This window comes from Phyllobates terribilis, unplaced genomic scaffold (assembly GCF_046119375.1).
Source record: "Phyllobates terribilis strain yellow unplaced genomic scaffold, ASM4611937v1 Scaffold_2__4_contigs__length_985480577, whole genome shotgun sequence".
In the NCBI taxonomy this organism is placed as follows: domain Eukaryota; kingdom Metazoa; phylum Chordata; class Amphibia; order Anura; family Dendrobatidae; genus Phyllobates; species Phyllobates terribilis.
The window spans coordinates 444250520-444274770 of NW_027362762.1; the positions used below are offsets into that span (position 1 = coordinate 444250520).

A 24251-nucleotide genomic window follows, 5' to 3' on the forward strand; every position below is an offset into this window, starting at 1 on the left:
CAACGTTGACGCGCCCCCTGGGCCATATTCTTTAGGGGAATACCCGGAGCCGGATCAGATGGGGGTTGTAGTCTTCCGAGTGGCTGTGACCCGGTCCGTGCCCAGGGTGTCAAGCTCAGTTGTATGTGGCAGTCCTACAGATGTTATTAAGTTCTTTATTGTCGACTACGCCACCCGTTGTATTGCGGTCACTACGGCCGCCGCTGCAGCAGGGTCCGCTGAGGCTGATGGTGTTGGTGCAGCTTTAGATGGTATAACCCCCAACGGGAGGGGTATAGCCTCAGGGGGTCAGGTGCAGAGGATGGGGGTTGTGGTGGTGCAGCGTAGATGTTAAATGAAGACAGAGTCGGGTTGTGCAGTTTAGGGTATTTACTCACTGCTGATGTTCCGGTCACTCCAGCTTCAAGTGACCACCCGAGCCGTGCTGCGTCCACCAGGTCCTGGATTCAGCCAACCCCCAAGCAAGTCCGGAGCGTGACCCTGAGCTCTCCTTCTGTCCTTTCCTCTGGCCGTCCCCACTAGTGATCCACCTAGGTCCAGCTCCCTCGGGCCTTCTGTTGGGAGACCCTTGGCCTTGGGTTCCCTGACCCTCCACGTGGTTTGCCTTCGGGGTGGATGTGGTGGGTGGCCGTGGCAGACGCTGCCCACGGCCTCCGGTCTCTGGCTAGGGTGTGCTTTTGCCCCCACCAGTTTGGGATCCGGTACCCTATTGCCGACTCTTCACCCGGGGATTGAATTTGGGTTCTCAGAGTCCTTTCTTCTTCCCTCTCTGGGTCTTTCTCTCTTTTCTCCTCTCTCACTCTGGCTCAGGCTTCTCTGCTCTTCTCCTCTGACTTCTCACAGACTGACCTCTCACAGACTGACTGTGGCAAACTGACTCCTCTGCAAAGACTGACCCTGATCTTAGATGGTGCCCACCTTAAATACTCCCTCTATGTGTGAGCTCAGGTGACCAGCACCCAATGAGCTCCTAACTTTACCCAGGCTGCTCCCCCTATCTGCCCCTACACTACTTGGGATGTACCACCCCCCTCCCACTCCAGCCAGGAACAGACTCGGTCGTACCTGCACATTTCTAAGTGGGAGTACCGTTGGTCTGTTCCCCGGAAATGGGATGTATGTAGTGCAAGCAGCCTACCGAGCTCAGTTCCACACTCCATCCTTACCCGGGAGTGGAATATCACACCTCTGGGTTGAGGTGCAATACCCCTGTAGCAGCCGAATCCTCAGGGTGCTACAATGGCATCTGCCACAATCAGGCTAGCTTAAAGGGGTTGTTCACTTTATCTTACTTTTAAAGGGAACCTGTCACCAGTTTTGTCACATAGCAGCTAAATGTATCACCTTATTCTGCGTCTGCGCTTCATTCCCTAAACTCCCTGACTCCGACTGTATACCCCGAAAAACCTTTTTAATATCTCCTGCACTGTATGCTAATCTTCTCAGTCTGGTCCGATGGGCAATGCTTTGGGCTTCTCCATCCCTTCCCCCCCCCCGGCTGCTTCTCGCCAACCTCCTTCTTTGATTTACATGGGTGACACATCCTGCATCATCCAAATAGCTGGGTGAAATCCCACGCTTGTGCAGAGAAATAAGATTAAATGCTGTGCCGTCACAGGAGTGAAGGTCACTTTTTTAATTTTCTCAATGCAAGTCTATGAGATTCAGAAAGGAACCAGAGAGCTTTGTTCCGAGTCTTATAGATTTACATAGGGAGACTAACTGCTGCTCAAACCAGTGATCTGGCTGGTTACAGATGTGCTCACCTGGTATCGGAGCACTGCTGAAGACAGTAACCAGTAAGTATTGTATGTTACTACTCTCACTACACTTACTCATGATACCTAACAAAGGGGCAAATAAAAAAATCACTGGAGTGCTCCTTTAAGTGACAATTCAGAAGCAAGAAAATTCTGTGCTGTGAAGCCAACATTAAGTGGAGCTTCTAAAGAACCTGACTACAGAGAAGACGATTTGTAGTCAGGATCCACTAGTTACCCACATAATTCTGTTCACCAGCAGCAAATGCACCTAATAGTGAGTAAGAAGGCAAAATAAATAATTAACATATATTACACAGTGGCAAAAGTTTAACCCAACTCGTCTGAAGTTAAACTTGTCCTTTAAGTAGATTCTAAGCATATAATATACAAACAAAAAAGAAAGAAATATCTTAGTTAGAAATATATTAAATGTGACTCACTAGATAATAGTAACAATAGTAAATTGTCAGAAGTATAAAATGTAACTTTTACTGAAAATGCAGATAAAATCAAAAGTGGGTTCTAAAAACAGGTGATCAGATAATTGTGAGGGTACTAAGATACACCTGTTACACCAACAAAAGGGAGTCTTCGCATCAAGTAAAGAAGTATATGCCACCTGCTCACATAAATGTATATCCTTCATGGCATAACTAATCAAGACCAACAAATCTAGTGTGCATACTGTATTATTTGATCACTTAAAATATACACATGGTTAGACCATGTTTATAAGTTTTGGCACAAATAATAAGCATCAACATCATATTATGTTCTTAAAATAAATTAACATGGTGGCAGTGACAGTGGTCAGACCTCACCAAATCAACTAGCGTACTTGACCACATCCATTATACATAATTAGAACATCTCAATAAGTGAGTGGAAAAGGAGCGATCTCACCCACTTCATGGATCAATGTTCTGGAGTGTCAAGGCTTCCAACGGTACCACAGACCTCCAGATTCACATGAAACATTTAGATGTACGGTATGTCTTATTTATCTCTGAAAGAATTATTAAGGTCTTAGGGTTCCCAATAGCTCCTGCCCTAACAAGTACAGTCCATAGCTATCCATGTAAATACAACACTCTCTACAATCCTTTGTGCCTCCCAATGTGTTTCCTCCGCTAAGCTTCATAAGGGGAATACATTGCACATTAAATTCCATAGGCTGTGCTATGATACCGTAATATTGGTTATACAATAACCATCTATCCACCTGGCATCGTTCTCATTGCCAGAGGCTAAAATATATAACCATCAAACACTTATAAGCAATTAGTCACAACAGCTAACAGGTGAGTATTGAAACGTACATATCGGTGTCCCTTGAACTTGGATACCTGTACCCATAGCATATATCGTTCCGGTCATGTGAGATGCGCAAACCCCCTCACTTCCGGTCACACTGGAACACAGACCCCATGTAATTTCCAGTTTAGATAACATGCAACCGCATCACTACTGATGTGACTGGAGAGCATCTCCGTTTTAGTTGACATGCAATTTGTCATGTCACTGCTGACATAGCTGCATCTAATATGTGATGGCTAGCTTTATTCACCAACTCAAATCATAAGATAGTAGAGGGTGGGGAAGGAGAAAGAAGCTGCTACAGCAGCCTGGTCTACAGAATTAAATTAGGTTACCACTAGTAGGTTTGGAAAACCAAGCTATCCTTTAATGATCTGCACCTCCTGTATATAATCTGGGGGTGCTCACCTAGTTTATTCTTACTGTCTTTATCCATCATCAGTATAGGCCAGTGTTTGTCAAGGGTAGCTTAAATTTCTCAAGTCCCATTGTCAAAATAGTAATAAATCTAATAACTTTATCTTTACATAGTTTAGAATTGAGGGTGAGCAGATCTAACCTGGTCCTTCCCTTGGCTTTAACTCTCTCGCTTGTCTCTTAAATACATTGTTGTCAAAACAGTTCCTCAAGTACTGACTCTTTGGGATTCCTTTTCTTGGGGATTTTAGGTGACTTCTCTCCCAGTTGAGTAGAAAATGTGTTACTGTAGAATTTAAGCAAATATTATCCGTTAAAATTGATTGTCTCTTTGTCCTGTCTACTGTTTTACATGTGTTGTATACAACACAAAGAAAAGTCATTTGGTTGTTGCTACATGCATATTGTAGATAACCTGACTTTGTATTTCAATTCTCTTACAGAATGGTGCTATGATATTCAGACAACGGCCACTTCTTCTTGTAAAGGTAAGAAGCTGTCACTAATGATTAGATTGCCAGGTTGATTCATAAACAAAGTAAAATAAGACCAAGTAGTCAAACATCTGAGAAATGAAGGTTAATAATAATGTTAACAACATCTACTTTCATTTGGTCATATCTAAATAAGACTATATTTGATGCTAACATCAAATTCTATATAAAAAATAAAATATTTCACCCTTAACGGGAATCTGTCTGAGGGATTTAACCCCCTAAGTATAAGGTCATGCAGGTTATAGAAAATTGAATAAAATGATATTTTGATATCTGCGATCCGATGTCTTACTTCAGAGAAATCCACGTTTTTCTTAATATGTACCTGAGCTGTTATGATCTATGGGATGGACATAGATCTTAAATTTCAGATCTTTTTTTCCGCCACTGAAATAATAAAAAAAATGGACAATTTGATATTGCCGTAATTGTAGTGATGAGGAAAATAATACTGCAAGGTCATTTTTACCACACAATGCATGCCACAAAAATAATTCCCAAAAACAATGTCAGAATTGCGATGTTTTTTTGCAATTTCACCGCACTTTACATTTTTTCCCTGTTTTCCAGTACACTATATGTAACTCCTCTTGCAAAAAACAAGCCTTCATACATCTATGTAAACAGAAAAATAAAAAAAGTTATTACCATTGGAAGGAGAAAAAAAAGCAAAACATAAAAAAAGAAATTGGCTGCAGCGAGAAAGGGTTAAAGCTTTAGTTTTAGACAAAATCATTTTCTGAAAAAATTACAAGCTTGGCTTGCTGGAGAACACCCCTTATTACTATTATTGTTACATATATTGTGTACGTGCTCTGTATGCTGTTGCTGTGTTACCTTCATACATATACTGTCTAAGTTCGATGCTTGAGCATTATTATTTTATTAATATAGTTTTGTATTTTTTAACATAAGGGCCAAGTAAATGGAGTGAGATCACGGATTATGCCCCTTGTGGAGGGGCAAAACAGTCTCCAATTGACATTGTTACAAAGAATGCCAAGTTTGATTCAAACCTAATAGCATTTAAATTTGAAGGATACGATAAGGAATTGGAATTAGAATTAACAAATAATGGTCATACGGGTAAGTTTTATCTTATACAGTAGATAAATAATATTCACTTTTCATTTTGCATTTTGTTTTCATTGTAGGCATCAAACAATTGCATAGTTTGGTTAAGCTATTAGGCTATGTTCACATGTCCTATAGTTATTTCCATTTTTCATCTGTTTTTGCTCTGTGTGTAACAGCTTCAGGTTTTTTTTTTAATATTGGATCCGCCTCAAACAGATGACTAGTAGCCACATGAACAGATCCTCAGCAAAAGACTCATACAATGCAATTTGAGATGCACAAAGAGATGGAGACTGTGAATCAACCAATTAGGTAAAAGGTATAAGCTATGTACAAATGTTCTGTACTTATTTCCGAATTTGGATCTGTTTTCGGATGACAGAAACAAACCAATATGATCCATTACAGGGTGATTTATTTTTCCCTTTTTGCCTTCCTAAAAGCAAATACAAAACCATAAATAACTACTGGACATGTGAACTCAACCTTTTTAGCCGAGTCAAAAGAAGCATAGTCTGCACAACTTTTTGTGTCTGGCCCAAAAAAGAAACTGATAACAGCTGGAACTATTTTTTTTTTTTTTACATTGATTTCTATTTGGAAATGGATCATAACGGATGGTCATAGGTTATGTCATACATTATGCTTTTTTTTAATACAGGGTGCATTTCAAGCGGATGACAACTGGACATGTGAACAGAGCCTTAGGCTTCTTGTAGTTATCCACAACTAAAGGGAACTAGTAAAATGATTCATTGGCCCAAACCACAGACAGCGTAAAATAGGACAGGACAGACTCTTACCTTACAAACAGCTGTATTTGTCTCTGATACACTGCAGCATAATTTCAAGTGAATGGGGAAGAAAGAAAAATAGCCAAGGAGCAGCTCTCAGCTGACTTCTTCCTACTAGGGATCCTGCACTCTCTCGTGGTGCGGCACTCTGCTGTAAACGGGAGATGGGGATGTAAACAATGCCATAACTTGCTTTTGATGATATAAGTGTATTGGCAGAATAGGGACTCAAACATATTGTAATAATTAAATTTAGCTTCAGTTGGGGAAAACTTTATGCCTTAAAGACAACTTTAATTAATGATATTTGAAACATAAATGCTTGATGCCTATTGTACAATACTACAATTCATGTTGGTATGACTTGTGCTTAGAAATTTCTGGATTCTATACATTAAAGGGTTAAGGGTTGTGCCACTACTTTCATCTTGAAGACCTATCCTTAAAGGGCATATCAGAACTTAAAAAAAATGTGTTTAAGCACTAACAGGCTTGTAGTTGCTGCCTACCTGCCTGTTGCGCCCGGCGACGTTCACAGACTTCTGCTGATGTCACGTCAACAGAGCGGCAGTTTCTTTTCTTGTTGACACAGCGGGACTACTGGTGTCATACTGATTGCCAGCTGGCTCCCCGCTGCCTAATTGGAGAAGCTGGCTGTCAATCAGCAGGACACCAGTAGTCCCAGCCTGTCAACAGGAAGAGAAACTGCTGCTCCATTGACAGGGAGCCGATGAGTCTCCAGCAGGAGCGGTCAATGACTACCTGCCTGTTAATGCTTAGGCACATTTTTTTTCTTAAAGTCCCGGATATCCCCTTTAAGATAAGTAATCAATATCAGATTGGTGGAGATCGGACACATGGACCCCCCATTGATTAGCTGTTCTTAGTGCCAGCAGTGGCCAGATGTTAGCAGTTGCAGTGCTGAACAGTACAGCTTCATCAACTGTAAAGTGGCCGCTGCCGGTTACTGCAGTTCCACTTTTATTTATTTGAATACGGCAGATCTGTCATACCTAGAAGCCACCACTACAGTTGACTGTGCGTTGTTATTCAGCTAGGCAACTGCCAGCACCTGGCCACTGCTGGCAGTGACAACCGCTGATTGGTGGAGGTGCCAGGTATTAGACTCCTACCAATCTGATATTAATAACCTATCTTAAAGATATAGGACATCACTATAAAAGTAGTTGAGCAATTCTGTAAAGAAGCCAAAATTCAGCAGTAAATAAAAAAAAAAAATCAATTGCAAATGCATTTCAGAACTGGCAAGCATTTGGCTGGGTGTGGTAATTTAATGCATACCTATCATTAGAATTCTTTTTACTTAAAGGGGTTGTTCTGGTAGTGGGATACTTTTAATCTCAGGAGTATGACTATAGGGGTGCAAGGAGTGGCAGCCTCACCCAGGCGCTAGAATCTGAGTGGGTCCATAAGGTCCCTTTGGCCCATATGAAAACAATTCTATTAAAGACCTGTGATAGCTGGCTGCCCTGGTGGGGATTTTGCATTGGTGCCTGTAGGGCTTCAAGTTATACCGCTACTTCCCATAAAGCTGGAGGAAGAGCAGAAGGCAGGAAGCAGCATTTTGGTTACAGTACACACACAGCTCTAAAGCTCCACGACAGGAAAAACCCACCAACTCTGCAATCTTGGAGAGAGAAAACAAACATTTATAGAAATTATCAGCATTGGCCACCAGCTTGTCCTGGACAGTTTAGTCACAAACAGCCACAACTGTTAAAGATAAATTGGAAAACAAAAAACCAAATTGTTAAGATGTTAAGTGATATAGATCTATAGTGCAGAAACTAGTATGAAAACGTCACAATTTCATAATCACAATACTTGCCAAATTTACTAAGGCATCAATTTTTCTTTACAAGCACTGCTCAGGTACCCTGTTTGTGAATTGTATATGGATTTACAGAAGGTTGTCAATCCTGCAACTGAAGCAGAGGGAAGGGATATTTCCAGGTCAGACACAACATTTCAGACTTCACTACAGCTAGACTTCAGAGTAGCGTATTTTCCATCTGAGTTCGATCAGACAAAACATCAGATCGCATGCGCCCCATGTTATTCTCTATGGGGCTCTACACATGTCAGATCGCTGCATGCCTGAGTTCAATCCAATATTCAGATCACTCTTGGGCATGCAAGTCAAACATCGGGCTGCACTCGGATAACTTCTGAGTGTCGTCTGATTTCCGCTCACTGACGGAATGGGGAAGATGGGGAAATTTCTTTCTCCATCTTCTCCTCATTCTAGAGAATCAGATCACGCTATGATCACACATTTGCATAATCGACCCGATTCTCTTGGATGAACGAATCTACGGCCGTCTGCATGAGTCTTAATACACATCTACAGATAATTAAGCCCTATATAACTGCTGTATATAGTTTTGATATGCATTTTCAATATTATCTGGATGCATATATGCAAAAATATTTTGCCTTACATCTTTAGAAATGTTCAAAACTGACTCCTTTCTATACTCACTACAACGGTATAATTTCTGCCATGTATTGGTTAATCAGACAGTCATATCTTTCTTTAATATGCTAATTTCTTTTGGTTCTATGTTTCCAGTTTGTGAAAAATGTTTAATGTTTAATTTTAAAATACTATACTGGGCTTTAGATATTTAGGGTGATTTGTAAAATAATCTGGCTAACTTCTAGTTATTGTAGTAATAGGAATGTATGGATCTGGAACATGTACAGTATATAATTTTGGGGGCACTGAAATCTATACCATTACTCTAGTGCACGCTTTGTGTTGAAATGGTGATAAGTCTTGTCAATATTTTGTTCTTAGCTAAACTAAGTCAAAGTAAAGAAACTATACAAATTTCTGGAGGAGGCCTTTCGGGTACATATATAGCTTCACAACTCCACTTTCACTGGGGCAGTACTGAAACCTCTGGATCAGAACATAGTCTAGATGGAAAGAAATATCCAATTGAGGTAAGATATTGTTATACTCTGTGTGCCCAATTATTAGGCATTTTGTATTTTTGATGATTCATTTTATTGTTGAACAACTACAGTGCTGTCGGTCAATCCAAAAGGTTAATAAACCTGAAATCTGAATATTTAAGAAAGTAAAAGTTTTTGTAGAGGTAGACAAAGTAGAGGTTTTGTCTTTCTAAGGAGAATATAGCCAATACCAATATGGCCACCCTTCTTTTAAATTGTTGTGCACTCTGTGCATAATTATTGGGCAATTTTGTAATTTTGATTATTCATTATATCAACAACACTAAAATGATATAACATATGTCACATATATGAATATTCACTTCATCAAAAATATATCCTCCTCAAAGAACAAGTAAATAGACTCAAAATAATGAATAAAATAGATTTTTTATTTTATCTTCATGTCTTTATAAATAAACTAAGGGAACAATAGGAATTTACACGGGAAAATACATGATCCCAGAAAAAGGTTGTGGGGAGTGGGTATAAAGAATAAATAATGGTATCCCTGATTGTATATGGTATAAATATACTGTATATGGGTGTAAATATATAGCAGCAGAAATATCTAAAACACTTAAATATATACATGAAATATATAAGTCCAAATGGATAATTCACATATAATCATGCTGTACTATAGACATAGTACATTGCATTTCAGATAACAGGGAACAAAATAGAAAATCAATGGCATATGAAAGCACCCCAAACTCCAACGCACGTTTTGCCTTGTGGGTTTTTCAAGGAGTATCATTGAACAATTATAGAAGTAAAATTAGGTTTTGTCTTTCTTAGGAAAATATCTATGTGTGCAGAATTATCGGGCAACTATTAGCGTACAGAATTATTATGCAACTAAAATGAAAAAAGTAATTATTCCAATCTAAATTGTTTTTTTATCTGACATTTCTAATAAATATTAGTGTCCAATATAGGTACCCTTCTTTTCAATAACAGTCATAAACCTTCCATCCATGGAGTCTGTCAGTTTCTTAATCTGTTGACAAACTAGTTAGACAGCACTAACCACACACCCCCAGACAATGTATAGAGGGTTGTCCTTTTTTCCTTCACCGTAAATCTCCCATTTAAGAAAGGCCCACAAGTTCTCAATAAGGCTTAGGTCAGGGGAGGAAGGGGCCATGTCATTATTATTTCATCTTTAAGGCTAGCCAAGCAGTGGAGTACTTCGATGCATGTAATGGAGCATTGTCATGCTTAAAAATCTTTTTTTTTTTTTGAAAGATGCAGACTTTTTCTGGTACCATACCACTGCTTTAAGAAAGTGTCTTCTAAAAACTAGCAGTAGGTTTGGGAGTTGATTTTGAGTTCATCTCGAACCCCAAAAATCCAACTAGCTCATTTTTAATACCAACCCATGGCAGTAGCCCACCTTCACCTTGCTGACATCTGAGTTTAAGTAGAGGTCTGTGCCAGTTACTGATCCAGCCACGGGCCCTTCCATCTGGTCCATCAAAAGTCACTCTCATAACATCAGTCCATAAAACCTTTGAAAAATATGTCTTCAGACATTTCTTGGCCCAGTCTTGACGTTTCACCTTCGGTGTCTTGTTCAGTGGTGATCGGGTTTCAGCCATTCTCACCTTGGCCATGTCTTTGAGCACTGAGCACCTTGTACTTCTGGGCACTGCAAGGAGGTTGCCGTTCTGGAATATGACAGCACTGGAGGATAATGGGTTCCTGGTCATTTCACATTTGATTCTTCTCAAATCTTTGTCAGTTAATGTTTATCTTTTGTTTAACATGTTTTTACAACACTGTTAACTATTTGCAACAAAACTTTTGATAGTTCTGTGACCACGACCCAATATCTTAGCAATTTTAAGAGTGCTGCATCTCTCTGTAAGACTTTTCACAATTTGTGTCTTTTCAGAGTCAACTAAATCTCATTTTTGGCTCATTCTCCCTGAGGAGAACAAGCTAATAATTCTTCACAACTTTATAATGGGCGTTGATGTCCTTAGGCCTCACCCTCGCTCATAACACAAATACGCATCACCTGATCCGCTTCATCTAATAACCTTTCAAGTTTATACAGCTTGGAGATGAAAATCTGCATAAAAATGATGATATGGTCAAAATACTCACTTGCCTTATTACTCTGCACATATTGTATGCTCGAAATAATAATGAATAAAATAGAAAAACATCTTAGATAATATGATTTTAAATATCTTATACTAACCCTGTTTCTATGACAAAGAATATGTCCATTTGTTAGAAATTACTAACTGCATTAGCAATCTTGCCATACTGAGCAAGCCTTAACTTGGCTGGTCTTAAACCATTAACTGCACATGCATCTTACATATTGTATTTAAGTTTTGCTTTGGCATTTGATGTCAGTATACTGTCGAAATGGTGGATACCAGGGGCAGGACAAGAATGAATACATGTTACACATTTCCCAATACCCATGACCAGTTGAGGACCTTACCAGTTACCACATATGTGTAATGGGGTTAGCTACTGTTTCACTCACTTCCATCCTTCAGTTAAAGCAGCACTCTCATTATTTTTTTTCCATAAACCAGTGTAAATGTTAGTGTAGCGTTGTGTATGTGTGTTAATATGCCTACGGATCGCCATCTTCTCCAGTGTCCAGTGTCGCTCGGGCCCTCTTCTGAGTCACATGATAGCGATGCCAACTCTCCAGATCACACTGGCTTGTATGTGTGAGCTGCAAGTCACTTTTATACTGTAAATCTATGGCGCCTTGTTTTGATGCACCATAGACTTCAGAAGAGCTAGCACGTGTCCCAGAAGAGGACCGGAGTGGTGTTGGAAACTGGGGAAGAAAGCGATAGTGAGCTACACAAGTTTAGGGAAAAAAAATAATGGCAGTGCTTCTTTCATTTTTTTTTTTAATTCATAACTTTCACCCTATTATCTACATGGTCGTCCAATCCTCTGATTATATTGGGAGATTCCCATCAAGGTCGACCAGGAGTGCTTTTTCTCCATATCCTCATCTGAAGTACTCTCTCATATGATGTTATTCTCTCAGCTTCAGCTTGGACTCTTTAATATGGTTTACATGAAGATGATTTTTTACTAGATAAAGAGTGTTGGATCATGCTACTTTTTTATGTACATTTACTACTAGAAGCTTTGGATCTGTGACACATGCCATAGGTATCAAGATAGTGACCTAAAATTGGAATGTAGCTTTATAATTAAGCTCATTCATCTTCCTGATGGTGCAGAATACATTGTTGTTCTCTGCCAGATACCCATGTAGACTTGGGTTGAACTCCATCCGCCCCCCTCCTCCCTCAATAAATAGAATAAAATGGTGTTTGAATAAAGTTTACAGCTTAGCTTGCCACTATGTATGTCTTTGATGAAGAGTGAATAGCTCTTGGATGTCATCAGTATTACTCAAATGAGCTGATTCCTCTTTTTATCATTATTTCTGCGTCCTGCTGGGAACTGATATTTTGACTTCTTTAGCACATGTAATAAGTAAGGATAGCCTTGTTCTTTCAGGAATATGATCCCACTTTCAGTAACTCATGTCTCTAATACAGCTTCATATAGTTCACACTAAAAAGGAGGCACGATCAGAATCTAGCGGCGGGAGCACCACAAGTGGAGCTTATGCAGTACTTGGATTCTTCTTTAAAGTAAGTTAATATCCTTGAATTAAAAGGACTTGAATACTCAACTCATTGTTTCTAATGTCCCATGTGTTTGGGATTGGGGCGAGTGGTCACCCCTATTATTCTTTTATTATTGTTTTGTAACCATTGTATCTATCTGTTTCTGCGTAACCTTCTCTATTCTTCTTTTGTTTCTTAATGTTCTTGGAACTAATCAATAAACTTTGATTAAACATAAAGTAAGTTAATATGATCACTTTGTTATAAATTCTGACTTGAGAGATGTAAAGCTAAAATTCATTAAGTGCATGAATATTTGCAGATACAAAAGAAATGTGCAAATGTCACAGTGGGCATTACAACAGTCATCTCCTAATACTTGCACTAAGGTATATAGGCGATATTACACATGGATAACAGATTATGGATCATTAAATAATCTGTGTGATCTTCACTTGAGAGATTTACTTTAGTCAATAGCCAAGTAAGGAGAACTAGCTGTCTTTAAAGAAGATATTAGACTTTCCTCAAAATTTTGTAGTGCATCCTAAAAAGTAGCATAACCATAGATTTTAGTAAAAGTTAAATAAGTTGTCTCAAAATTACAACTTATCGTACGGATAGGTGATAATTTGCCGATTACTGAGGATCCCCAACAATCAATAGCACAGGGGTCCTGAGTCCTCCGAGTGGCAATCTAACAAACGCGATGTCAAGATTCTTTAGCTCTATCTAAAGGACAGATTAGATAGTCCTGTACACTCTGACTGTCCATGTTATTCTATGTAATAAACATGCATTACTGCTGCTTCATTCATATGGCGGACATGGAATCCCCATTCTCATGATTGTGGGGGTCCTAGCAGATTTGAAATTTGTGAACTATCCTGTGAATCTATGAATGGGTGACAAGTGTGTATTATGGAGAAGAACCCCTCTAAAAGGTTATTCCTCAAAAAAAATCCTATTCCTTATCCATTGGATATTTGGATAGGGGATACTTTTCTGATTGCAAGGGGCTTCAACTACTGGGACCCCCAGCAATACCATGATCAGATCTTGAACAAGAGCCTGTGAACAAAGCTCCGCAAACCTGTCCTGAATGGGGCAAAGGTATCCATGCTCAGAATCTACCCAACTCGTCTGTGTGACTGCCGAGTGCAGAACTCAGTCCTAAAGACAATTGATGGAGCGGAAGCTGATCATATACAGCTCCATTCCAGTCAGGATGAGGGTGCAGAGCCTTGTTCATGGGCCTTCAAAGCACCAATCTCGAGATTGCTGGGAGACCCCTAACATCTGCCGGGGGACCCCTTAACACTTCAAGAGAACCATGATTTGACATTATAAAGAGGAAAATACTTGCCTTACATCTTATCGTAAAGCCCAGTGTATACAGTGCTATAGTAAGATTAAACGTAATATAATTGAAGAAGTTCCTTACAGTTACAGTAGTTTAATTAACTTGAAGCTCCTTGGCACCAATACAAAAACTCTGTAAATATGCTATTTTTAATATACTGGTGTTTTTTTGTGGCAACTGCTACCTCTGCACCTCACATAGATAGTGAATTTAGTTGAGTATTAGGGAATGAAATATCAATCCAAATATGTCTCATTATATCTTATTGTACTATATTACATATATGTTTGTTATTTTCCATTCTCTTTGCAGGAGGGTAAATCCAATGATGGTTACACTAATTTAATTAATGGCCTCAGCGAGATCAGCTACAAGGGTATTACAGAATTTATTACTACACATACAGTATTTCCAGTGATTATATGTTGAATAAGAAACCAGACAAACACATTTAATATGATTATATGAAGTTAATGGTTTAAATGCAGAATAAAACTACATTTGAATGAGTAGATATGTCATTTCTATGGTGAAAAATCATTGTATAATCATTGCACACCCTTTTAGAATATAATTAGCTATTTGCGAAATTCTCTTTACTTTTATTTCTCGTGTTCAAATAATAGAATTCCTTTGCAATCCCATTTATAGGACATTTGTACCATGACCTATGCAAGCCAAGGGTTCAGTACATTAACTTAATAGACCTATGGAAATTTGAAGCATTCCCCTTCCCATATTTATTAACCACCAAAGAATCCAAGAAATCACTGTCACAGGGAAGTTTATTATGTGACCTCTTCCCCCTTCCATTCATTAGATATAGTGTAAATTAATGACTTAAAATTGGAATGTAGCTTTATAATTAAAGGGGTTGTCCATTATTTTTTAAAATATGCTAATGTGTTTTAATGATAAATAGAAGCTTCTTTCTAATTACCTCCTGGTGCTGTTTCTGCCTGTGAGCCGCGCTATCGGTGGCAGCACTTGACCCCCTGTCGCAGTCGGCTCTGACATCCCTGACATCCGCTGATGTCACGACAAGTCCAGGTTGCAGCCGAGGGTCCCTCTTCCACGTGGCTGCTGGGCTGTGGGCGGGGTTACTCCATGCGTCACACCCAGCATCCACCGTGCGCTCTCCCTGTCCCCATTCATTGGGAAAGCGCGCGGTGGATGCCGGGTGTGATGTGGGGGTAACCCCGCCCACAACCCAGGAACCACCACAGGGACCCCAGCGCTGAGTCATGCCTCACCTGACGTGACGTCAGCGGGGGGGTCATGTGCTGCCTGTGCCTGATAGCGCCTCTCACAGGCAGAAATTGCACCAGGAGGTAATTAGAAAGAAGCTTCTATTTATCATTAAAACACACTGGCATATTTTTAAAAGTACCGGGCAAACCCCTTTTAAGCTCATTCATCTTCCTGATGGTGCAGAATACATTGTTGTTCTCTGCCAGATACCCATGTAAACTTGGGTTTAATTCCCTCCCCAATTCCAACAATACGACTGTGTGCCCACAATGCGTTTTTTAAGCGTTTCCGCAGCGGCAAAAACGCTGCTGAAATGCTTAAAAAACGCATGGTAGAAGGCCTGCCATGTTCCCCAATGATAATCCACATGTGCTGTGTACATGTTGTGGAAATTTCCGCTGCGGGTTATCATTGCGGAGAAAGATGCAGCACTACCAATTATTTTGCGGAAGCGCTGCGTTTTCCCCGCCATTGACTTTCATTGAATTGCTTGGATTCCGCATCACTGGATCTGTACATGCGGAATCCAAGCGATTCAATGTGCGGATGGTACCCGGGTCCGGAGGAGACTCTCCTCCGGACCCGGGTACCATAGAACCTGTAAAAAAAGAGTAAAATAAAAAATAAATGTTATACTTACCTTCTGATGGCCCTCGGGGTCCTTCTCTTCACTTGCCGGCAGATCGCGGTGGACTGAAGGACCTGCGCTGACGTCATTTAGTCATGTGACGGCAGGTCCTTCAGTGTAGTGTACCGCGATCTGCCGGCAGACAGGACAGAGCGAAGCAAGACTCCGGGGGCCATCAGAAGGTAAGTATAGATTTATTTTTTATTTTTTACCATTCTTTTATGGTCACACTATATAAATCCATGCTGTTTGCATGGATTTCTATAGTGTGACCAAGTTGACAAGCACTTTCCAAGTGATGCTAAAATCGCTTGGAAAGAGCTTGTCAACCCGTATACGGAAATGTATGTGAAGAACGCTTCACTTACGCTTGTCCCTGGCAGGAAAAACGCATGTACAATCCACATGCGTTTTTTTCTGCCAGGGAGATGCAGAAACACTCAGGAAAAATCTGGATCATTTCTGCATCATGGGCACATAGCCTACATAGGATAAAATAGTGTTTGAATAAGAGCTACAGAGAAATTGTTGCAGAGGTTCACACTGCAATACTCACAAATAAGTCAGTGATTGGGGATTTAGGCTTTTAATCTTTTTGCACCATGTAAAAATGCCATCATATGCGTATGTGCTTGTGCACACAAGTAATAATCCTGCTGTGCACATGTGCAGCAGCAAATATGATAGCACATTTACCAAGATGTAGCCACCTACATGGATGAAATTAAAATGTCCAGAACAGAGTTTCTCAGTGGTCATAAGCCCCCCACAAGGATCAATTCCATTAAGTGTTCCTAAAGCTTTGATCATGTAATGTACTGCACCTATCAAAGGCACACCATGAATACAGAGTGAATTCTCTGGTCCTGCGGGAGACATCTTTGCTTGCTTTCTCATTACTTGAATTCCCTTTAAAGGTATGGCATTTACGTAGGGTCTAGAGGGGTTGTTCCGTTAGCAAAATACAGGGGATCACTGGGGATCCTTCCTTTGGGACCTTCACCAATTACGATAAGTGGGGTCCCACAGTCTTCTTTGTGAATGGAGCAGTATCTGTGACCACTACCCTATTTACTGTGTATAGCAGTGGTGGTCGTAAATACTCACCACCACTCACTTAATTTACAAGGGGCTTTCGGACCTATGTTTTTCAAGATCAATGAAGGTTTCAGCCCCCTGGCCCTCCCAGCAATCATACAATTAGAATCTATTTTGTAGATAGGTACTAAATGTTGTTTTTGGAGCAACTCCATTAACGTTATGGACAACAGACTTTGGTCTTATTAAGATCAGACCTTGTATAGTGATATTGTGTATATGTACTGGACCTGGCTGCATGGCCTTTGCTGATTGTTCTTGTGTGACAGTTTGTCTTTAATAAATTCTCATTCCATTTTTATAACAATTATTCATATTATTTAGAAAACAAAATAACCTCATTTTTTATTTCCATTTCAGACAACATTACTACTGTTTCTAAAGTCAAGCTGCAAGACTTGATTCCAAGTGATCTGAAAGTTTTTTACAGATATGAAGGCTCACTTACTACTCCTCCATGTGATGAGATTGTCACCTGGACATTGTTTGCTGAACCAATTGAGCTGTCTAAAGCCCAGGTAAATAGTTTTAAAATTATTGCAAATCAATCTCCACAAATATATTCACACAATTTGTACATAACTGTCAAATTAATTGAAGATCTACCTTATAACTCTAGGGTGCTATGCAGATGATCATTAACAATTAAAGGTCTGGTTTGGATAACTTTAATTAAGGCTCTCTTCACATTTTCGCAAAATAAAAAGTGCCAGATTAGTGCAGCATCCTCATTATTTTGTCTTGTAAAATGCCATACCTCATGACGGAAACCTGGCGGGCTCCAATGTAACTGAAACAACTAATGCAGTTACAAACAGAACTTTTGGTTGCCACTGATTCTACCAGGTCACTGTGGAAAAGACAGCTATGGATAAATATAGATTATAAACATAGATATATATATCTCTATAATATAATCGTACAAGCGCCCCTCTGTCTGAAGCCTTTATAGACTGCGCAAGCGCGACGCGCCTGCGCAGTCTGGCTCCAGACAGAAGAACGCATGGAGCCGTTACAGGTAAGAGGAGTGTATGGCGCCGGAGATCGCTCTATGCGTAGACACTGAACGCATACCGCGATCTCTGGCATCATACTTACATACTTACCTGACCGAGAGGAGCACCTATCTTCTGGCTGAAGACCGGAGCAGGAGTGAGGCGTCGTAATCGGCGCATGTGCATAGCGCTATCCGGTGCCATTTTACTGAAGACACATTTGCTGTGTGTCTTCAGCAAAATGGCACCGGACAGCGCGGTATGGCCATGCGAGTACTCTGGCACCACACTCCTCCCCCGGCAGAACGGGACACAGCACTGGAGCACAGGGAAGAAAGGTGAGTATAAGTATTTATTTTTTTGTATGTGTGCAGCGTAATAGGGAAGAGGGGTGCCATACATACCAGGATTGGGGATGAGGGGACCATGCATACCAGGATTGGGGTGTGAGGGGTTCCATACATATCAGGATTGGGGGGTGAGGGGACCATGCATACCAGGATTGGGGGGTGAGGGCACCATGCATACCAGGATTGGGGGGTGAGGGGACCATGCATACCAGGATAGCGATGAGGGGATACTATGCATACCAGGATAGGGATGAGGGGGTACCATGCATATCAGGATTGGGGAGTGAGGGGACCATGCATACCATGATGAGGGATGGGATGCCATGCATACCAGGATAGGGATGAGGGGGTACCATGCATACCAGAATAGGGTTGAGGGGGTACCATGCATACCAGGATAGGGATAAGGGGCCATGCATACCAGGATACGGATGAGGGGTGCCATAGATACCAGGATTGGAGGATGAGGGGGTATCATACATACCAGGATAGAGATGAGGTGTATACCATGCATACCAGAATAGGGATGAGGGGTGCCAAGCATACCAGGATGAGGGGTACTATACATACCAAGATAGGGATGAGGGGTACCATGCATACCAGGATGAGGGATGGGGTACCATGCATACCAGAATTGGGATGCGGGGTGCCATGCACACCAGGATGAGGGGTACCATGCATACCAGAATAGGGATGAGGGGTACGATGCATACCAGGTGAGGGATGAGGGGTACCATACATACCAGGATAAGGGATGGGGTGCCATGCATACCAGGATTGGGGGATGAGGAGGCCATACATACCAGGAGTGGGGGATGAGGAGTGCCATACATACCAGGATTGGGGATGAGGGGGCCATGAATACCAGGATGAGGGATGCGGTGCCATGCATACCTGTATTGGGATGAGGTGTGCCTTGTATACCAGATTTGAAATGAGTGGTGTCATGCATACCAGGATTGGGGATGAGCGTGCCATGCATACCAGGATTGGGGATGAGGGGTGCCGTGCATACCAGGATTGGGGATAAGGGTGCCATGCATACCAGGGTTAGGGATGAGGGGTGCCATGCATACTAGGATTGGGGATGAGGGGTGCCATGCATACCAGGATTGGGTATGAGGGGTGCCATGCATACCAAGATTGGGGGTGAGGGATGCCATGCATAGCAGGATTGGGGATGAGGGGTGCCATGCATACCAGGATTGGGGATGAGGGGCGCCATGCATACCAGAATTGGGGTTGAGGGTGCCATGCATACTAGGATTAGGGATAAGGGGTGCCATACATACCAGGATTGAGGATGAGGGGTGCCATGCATACCAGGATGAGGGATGGGGTGCCATGCATTGGGGATGAGGGGTGCCGTGCGTACCAGGATTGGGGATGAGGGGTGCCATGAATACCAAGCTTGGGGATGAGGGGTGCCATGCATACCAGGATTGGGGATCAGGGCTGCCATGAATACCAGGATAGGGATGAGGGGTGCCATGCATACCAGGATAGGGATGTGGGGGGCCATGCATACCAGGATTCGGATGGGGGGGCCATGCATACCAGGATTTGAATGAGGGGTACCATGTATACCAGGATAGGGATGAGGGGTACCATGCATACCAGGATGAGGGATGGGGTGCCATATGTATCAGGATAGGGATGAGGGGTACCATGCATACCAGGATCAAGGATGGGGTGCCATTCATACCAGGATAAGGGGTACCATACATACCAGGAAAAGGATGAGGGATGAGGTACCATGCATACCAGGATAGGGATGAGGAGTGCTATGCATACCAGGATGGGGGTGAGGGGATCATGCATACCAGGATAAGGCTGAGGGGGCCATGCATACCAGGATTGGGTATGAGGGGTGCCATGCATTCCAGGATTGGGATAAAGGGTGTCATGCATTCCAGGATTGGGATAAAGGGTGTCATTCATACCAGGATTGGCATGAGGGGTGCCATACATACCACGATTGGGATGATGGGTGCCATGCATACCAGGATTGGGATAAAGGGTGCCATGCATACCACAATTGGGTATGAGGGGTGCCATGCATACCAGGATTGGGGGTGAGGGATGCCATGCATACCAGGATTGGGGGTGAAGGGTATCATGCATGCCGAGATGGGGATAAGGGGTGCCATGCATACCAGGATAGGGATGAGGGGTACCATGCATAGCAGGATAGGGATGAGGGGTAGCTAGACATTACCGCAATGAATTTTAAACAAAACAATTCAGATGCAGTTGAAGTTCAGACTTTCAGCTTTCATTTGAGGGTATCCACATTAAAATTGGATGAAGGGTTTAGGAGTTTCAGCTCTTTAACATGTGCCACCCTGTTTTTAAAGGGACCAAAAGTAATTGAACAATTGACTCCAAGGCTATTTCATGGACAGGTGTGGGCAATCCCTTCGTTATGTCATTCTCAATTAAGCAGATAAAAAGCCTGGAGTTGATTTGAGGTGTGGTGCTTGCATTTGGAAGGTTTTGCTGTGAAGTAAACATGCGGTCAAAGGAGCTCTCCATGCAGGTGAAACAAGCCATCCTTAAGCTGCAAAAACAGAAAAAAACCATCCGAGAAATTGCTACAATATTCGGAGTGGCAAAATCTACAGTTTGAGAAACCCCTTCACAACAGCCAACGAAGTGAACAACACTCTCCAGGAGGTAGGCGTATCAATATCCAAATCTACCATAAAGAGAAGACTGCATGAAAGTAAATACAGAGGGTTCACTGCACGATGCAAGCCACTCATAAGCATCAAGAATAAAAAGGCTAGACTGGACTTTGCTAAAAAAACATCTAAAAAAGCCAGCACAGTTCTGGAAGGACATTCTTTGGACAGATGAAACCAAGATCAACCTCTACCAGAATGATGGAAAGAGAAAAGTATGGCGAAGGTGTGGTACAGCTCATGATCCAAAGCATACCACATCATCTGTAAAACACGGCAGAGGCAGTGTGATGGCTTGGGCATGCATGGCTGCCAGTGGCACTGGGTCACTAGTGTTTATTGATGATGTGACACAGGACAGAAGCAGCCGAATGAATTCTGATGTATTCAGAGCCATACTGTGTGCTCAGATCCAGCCAAATGCAGCCAAACTGATTGAAACGACGATCATACTACAGATGGACAATGGCCCAAAACATAAAGCCAAAGCAACCCAGGAGTTTATTAAAGCAAAGAAGTGGAATATTCTTGAATGGCCAAGTCACCAGATCTCAACCCAATTGAGCATGCATTTCACTTGTTAAAGACTAAACTTCAGACAGAAAGGCCCACAAACAAACAGCAACTGAAAACCACCACAGTGAAGGCCTGGCAGAGCATCAAAAAGGAGGAAACACAGCGTCTGGTGATGTCCATGAGTTCAAGACTTCAGGCACTCATTGCCAACAAAGGGTTTTCAACCAAGTACTAGAAATGAACATTTTATTTACAATTATTTAATCTGTCCAATTACTTTTGGTCCCTTTAAAAACAGGGTGGCACATGTCAAGGAGCTGAAACTCCTAAACCCTTCATCCAATTTTAATGTGGATACCCTCAAATGAAAGCTGAAAGTCTGAACTTCAACTACATCTGAATTGTTTTGTTTAAAATTCATTGTGGTAATGTCTAGAACCAAAATTAGAAAAATGCTGTCTCTGTCCAAATATATATGGACCTAACTGTATATATATATATATATATATATATATATATATATATATATATATATATATATAATGTAAGGCTATAAACATTATAAACCTACATTGCTTTATGATATTTGATAATTATATGCCTACAATAATACATATATATTATATATCTTGCATAAATAAGTAATATTAAAGGGAATCTGTCAGCAGTTATTTGCTATGTAAACTGAGGGCAGCAGGAGATAGGGGTTGAGACACTGATTTCAGCGATTTGTCACTTATTACCCTGTGTGTTGTAGTGTCAATACAATGAGTGTTTCATCAACAAAATATTATCATTATCTGACTAGCTGCCTCATGTGTCCTGGCCCAGCTACGCCCCCCAGCACTGATAAGCATCTTAGGCCACGGCCCCACTATCAGTATTTGGTCAGTATTCGGTCAGTATTTTTTCTCAGGAGTGGGAGACAAAACCAGGATTGTGTGATAAATGCAGAATTGGTGACTTGTTTCTATTATACCTTTTCTCTGATTGTTCCTCACCTGGTTTTGGCTCCCACTCCTGAGAAAAAATACTGACCAAATACTGATCAAATACTGATAGTGGGGCTGTGGCCTTACTGTCAATATACAATGTACACAGAAAGCTGTGAAGTGAGAGGGATTAGCTTTCTGAGCTCTGCTACATGCTATATCTAAAAACTGTGTATCACAACTGCTGCACCCAGCAAACTAAGTGATACATTGCTGGAGACAGGGTCTCTTTCCCTACATTATGCTGCGCCCAGATGATGTATAGCAAAAACCTGGCAACAGATTCTCTTTAAATACCCCAGCATTAGTGTATATATATGACAAGCTTATGTTCTTATTATTTTTTCTTTACAGATTGAGACTTTCTATGGAAAGCTAAAATACAGTGATGGCATACAAATGATTGAGAATTTCAGGCCTATTCAAAATTTGAATGAAAGAACAATCTCTACTTCAGGCGTGGATGTCGTATTGCCTCATACCAGATATTTGCTGATCTCATTGTTTGTTTTTTATTTTACATCAGTATCATAAATGGGTTAAGACTCTACCTTCAACTCATGTTGAGTTGTGTAGAAATACAAATAAACAGATTGGATGTAAATATGGACATTAGAAAAAAATATATCCTGAACCTTGTCCACTGCATATACCATTCGACTTCTTTCTCTCTTTGCACTAAATTTGAGGCAGAACACACCTTAGGCATCATGTCATTAAACTGTTAGTCCTGTTTGGTCACTTCCACATTTCGAGGTGTGTTGGCAAGTTATATCAATGATACCTACTAGGACAACGGTCCTGCATGCATATCAGTAGGCATGATACCACCTGCCCCGCTTACCTCCCGAAATAGTGGAGTCAGATCAGGATTAACCTTTTAATAGACCATCTCCAAATTCAATCTTGTATTATTGTATTATATCTACGGTATGTAAACAATCACAATGTAATTAATAAAGTTATGTAAAAATAACCATAAAGCAATAATTATATATTGAATTTATTAAAGTGTATAGAATATATTAATATATTGAAAGTTATTTTTACATTTCAATGCTATGGCTGTACAATTATTTAATACTCTAAAATACATTGGAAAAACAGACTGTAATAGGAATATGCAATGTTGACTCTTTTTAAGGTTATTAAGTAGTATTTAAAAACCACCAAACTAATATCTCAGGTTAATATATTGCACATTTTTTCATACAGTACCTTAATACTAATGATGCCATTTCAATATCTCCTTTGGAAAAGTTACTCTGTATCCCACTAAAGATAAGATTGTAAACTCAGATGAGCAAGGAAACTGTGACTAAATAAAACAAAATGATTTGCAGGTCTGATGTTAATAAGTATCATAGCTAAGTCTTGTTATATATTCTGAATTTCTATTTGCAATCAACAAGACATCTGCTGTCACGCTAAAAGAACTTAATATTGAAATGTAATGAAATCAGAACCACATCCGCTCCGGTGTGCTTTTCTTTCTTTTCTAACATGAACTTTGCTGAGAAATTATGACATTATTTTGTAAAATAAAATGCTGTATCTAAAAATCTTGCAATAAACAAAATATTTTCTTGAAGACACCAAAGTTTTTTGGGACGATTTTTTTGTTATGTTATCAAGTCTATATTTTACCATGTAATGGGTCATATAAAAAAACTCAATTATTTTTATGATGGTACTGTAATGACCCTTGCGATGTTCCATGTATGTGATCTGCCATGTAGTTTGTTGCCTCACTAGATTTGCTCCCGTCAGATTTTATTAACATTAAATGTGAAAATGTGTAAATGTGAAAATGTGTAGTAGCTGAAAATCATAAAACAGTAGGCCAGTTTAGATTCCATAAAAGAGGACCTTTTATCATTTTTACATGTTATCCCCTC

At 40.7% G+C, this 24251-nt stretch overlaps 1 protein-coding gene across 1 annotated transcript in view; it reads left to right on the forward strand.

Moving 5' to 3' along the window:
* CA4 (carbonic anhydrase 4) overlaps positions 1 to 23953 on the forward strand; it is a 37161-nt gene extending 13208 nt beyond the window's left edge. The window contains exons 2-8 of the mRNA XM_073665476.1: positions 3941 to 3985; positions 4910 to 5080; positions 8687 to 8835; positions 12405 to 12500; positions 14152 to 14215; positions 17177 to 17334; positions 22708 to 23953. Coding sequence (XP_073521577.1) covers positions 3941 to 3985; positions 4910 to 5080; positions 8687 to 8835; positions 12405 to 12500; positions 14152 to 14215; positions 17177 to 17334; positions 22708 to 22887 — 863 coding nt within the window. The 3' untranslated portion in view covers positions 22888 to 23953. The remainder of the gene's footprint in view (positions 1 to 3940; positions 3986 to 4909; positions 5081 to 8686; positions 8836 to 12404; positions 12501 to 14151; positions 14216 to 17176; positions 17335 to 22707) is intronic.
* Positions 23954 to 24251: the final 298 nt, after the last annotated feature.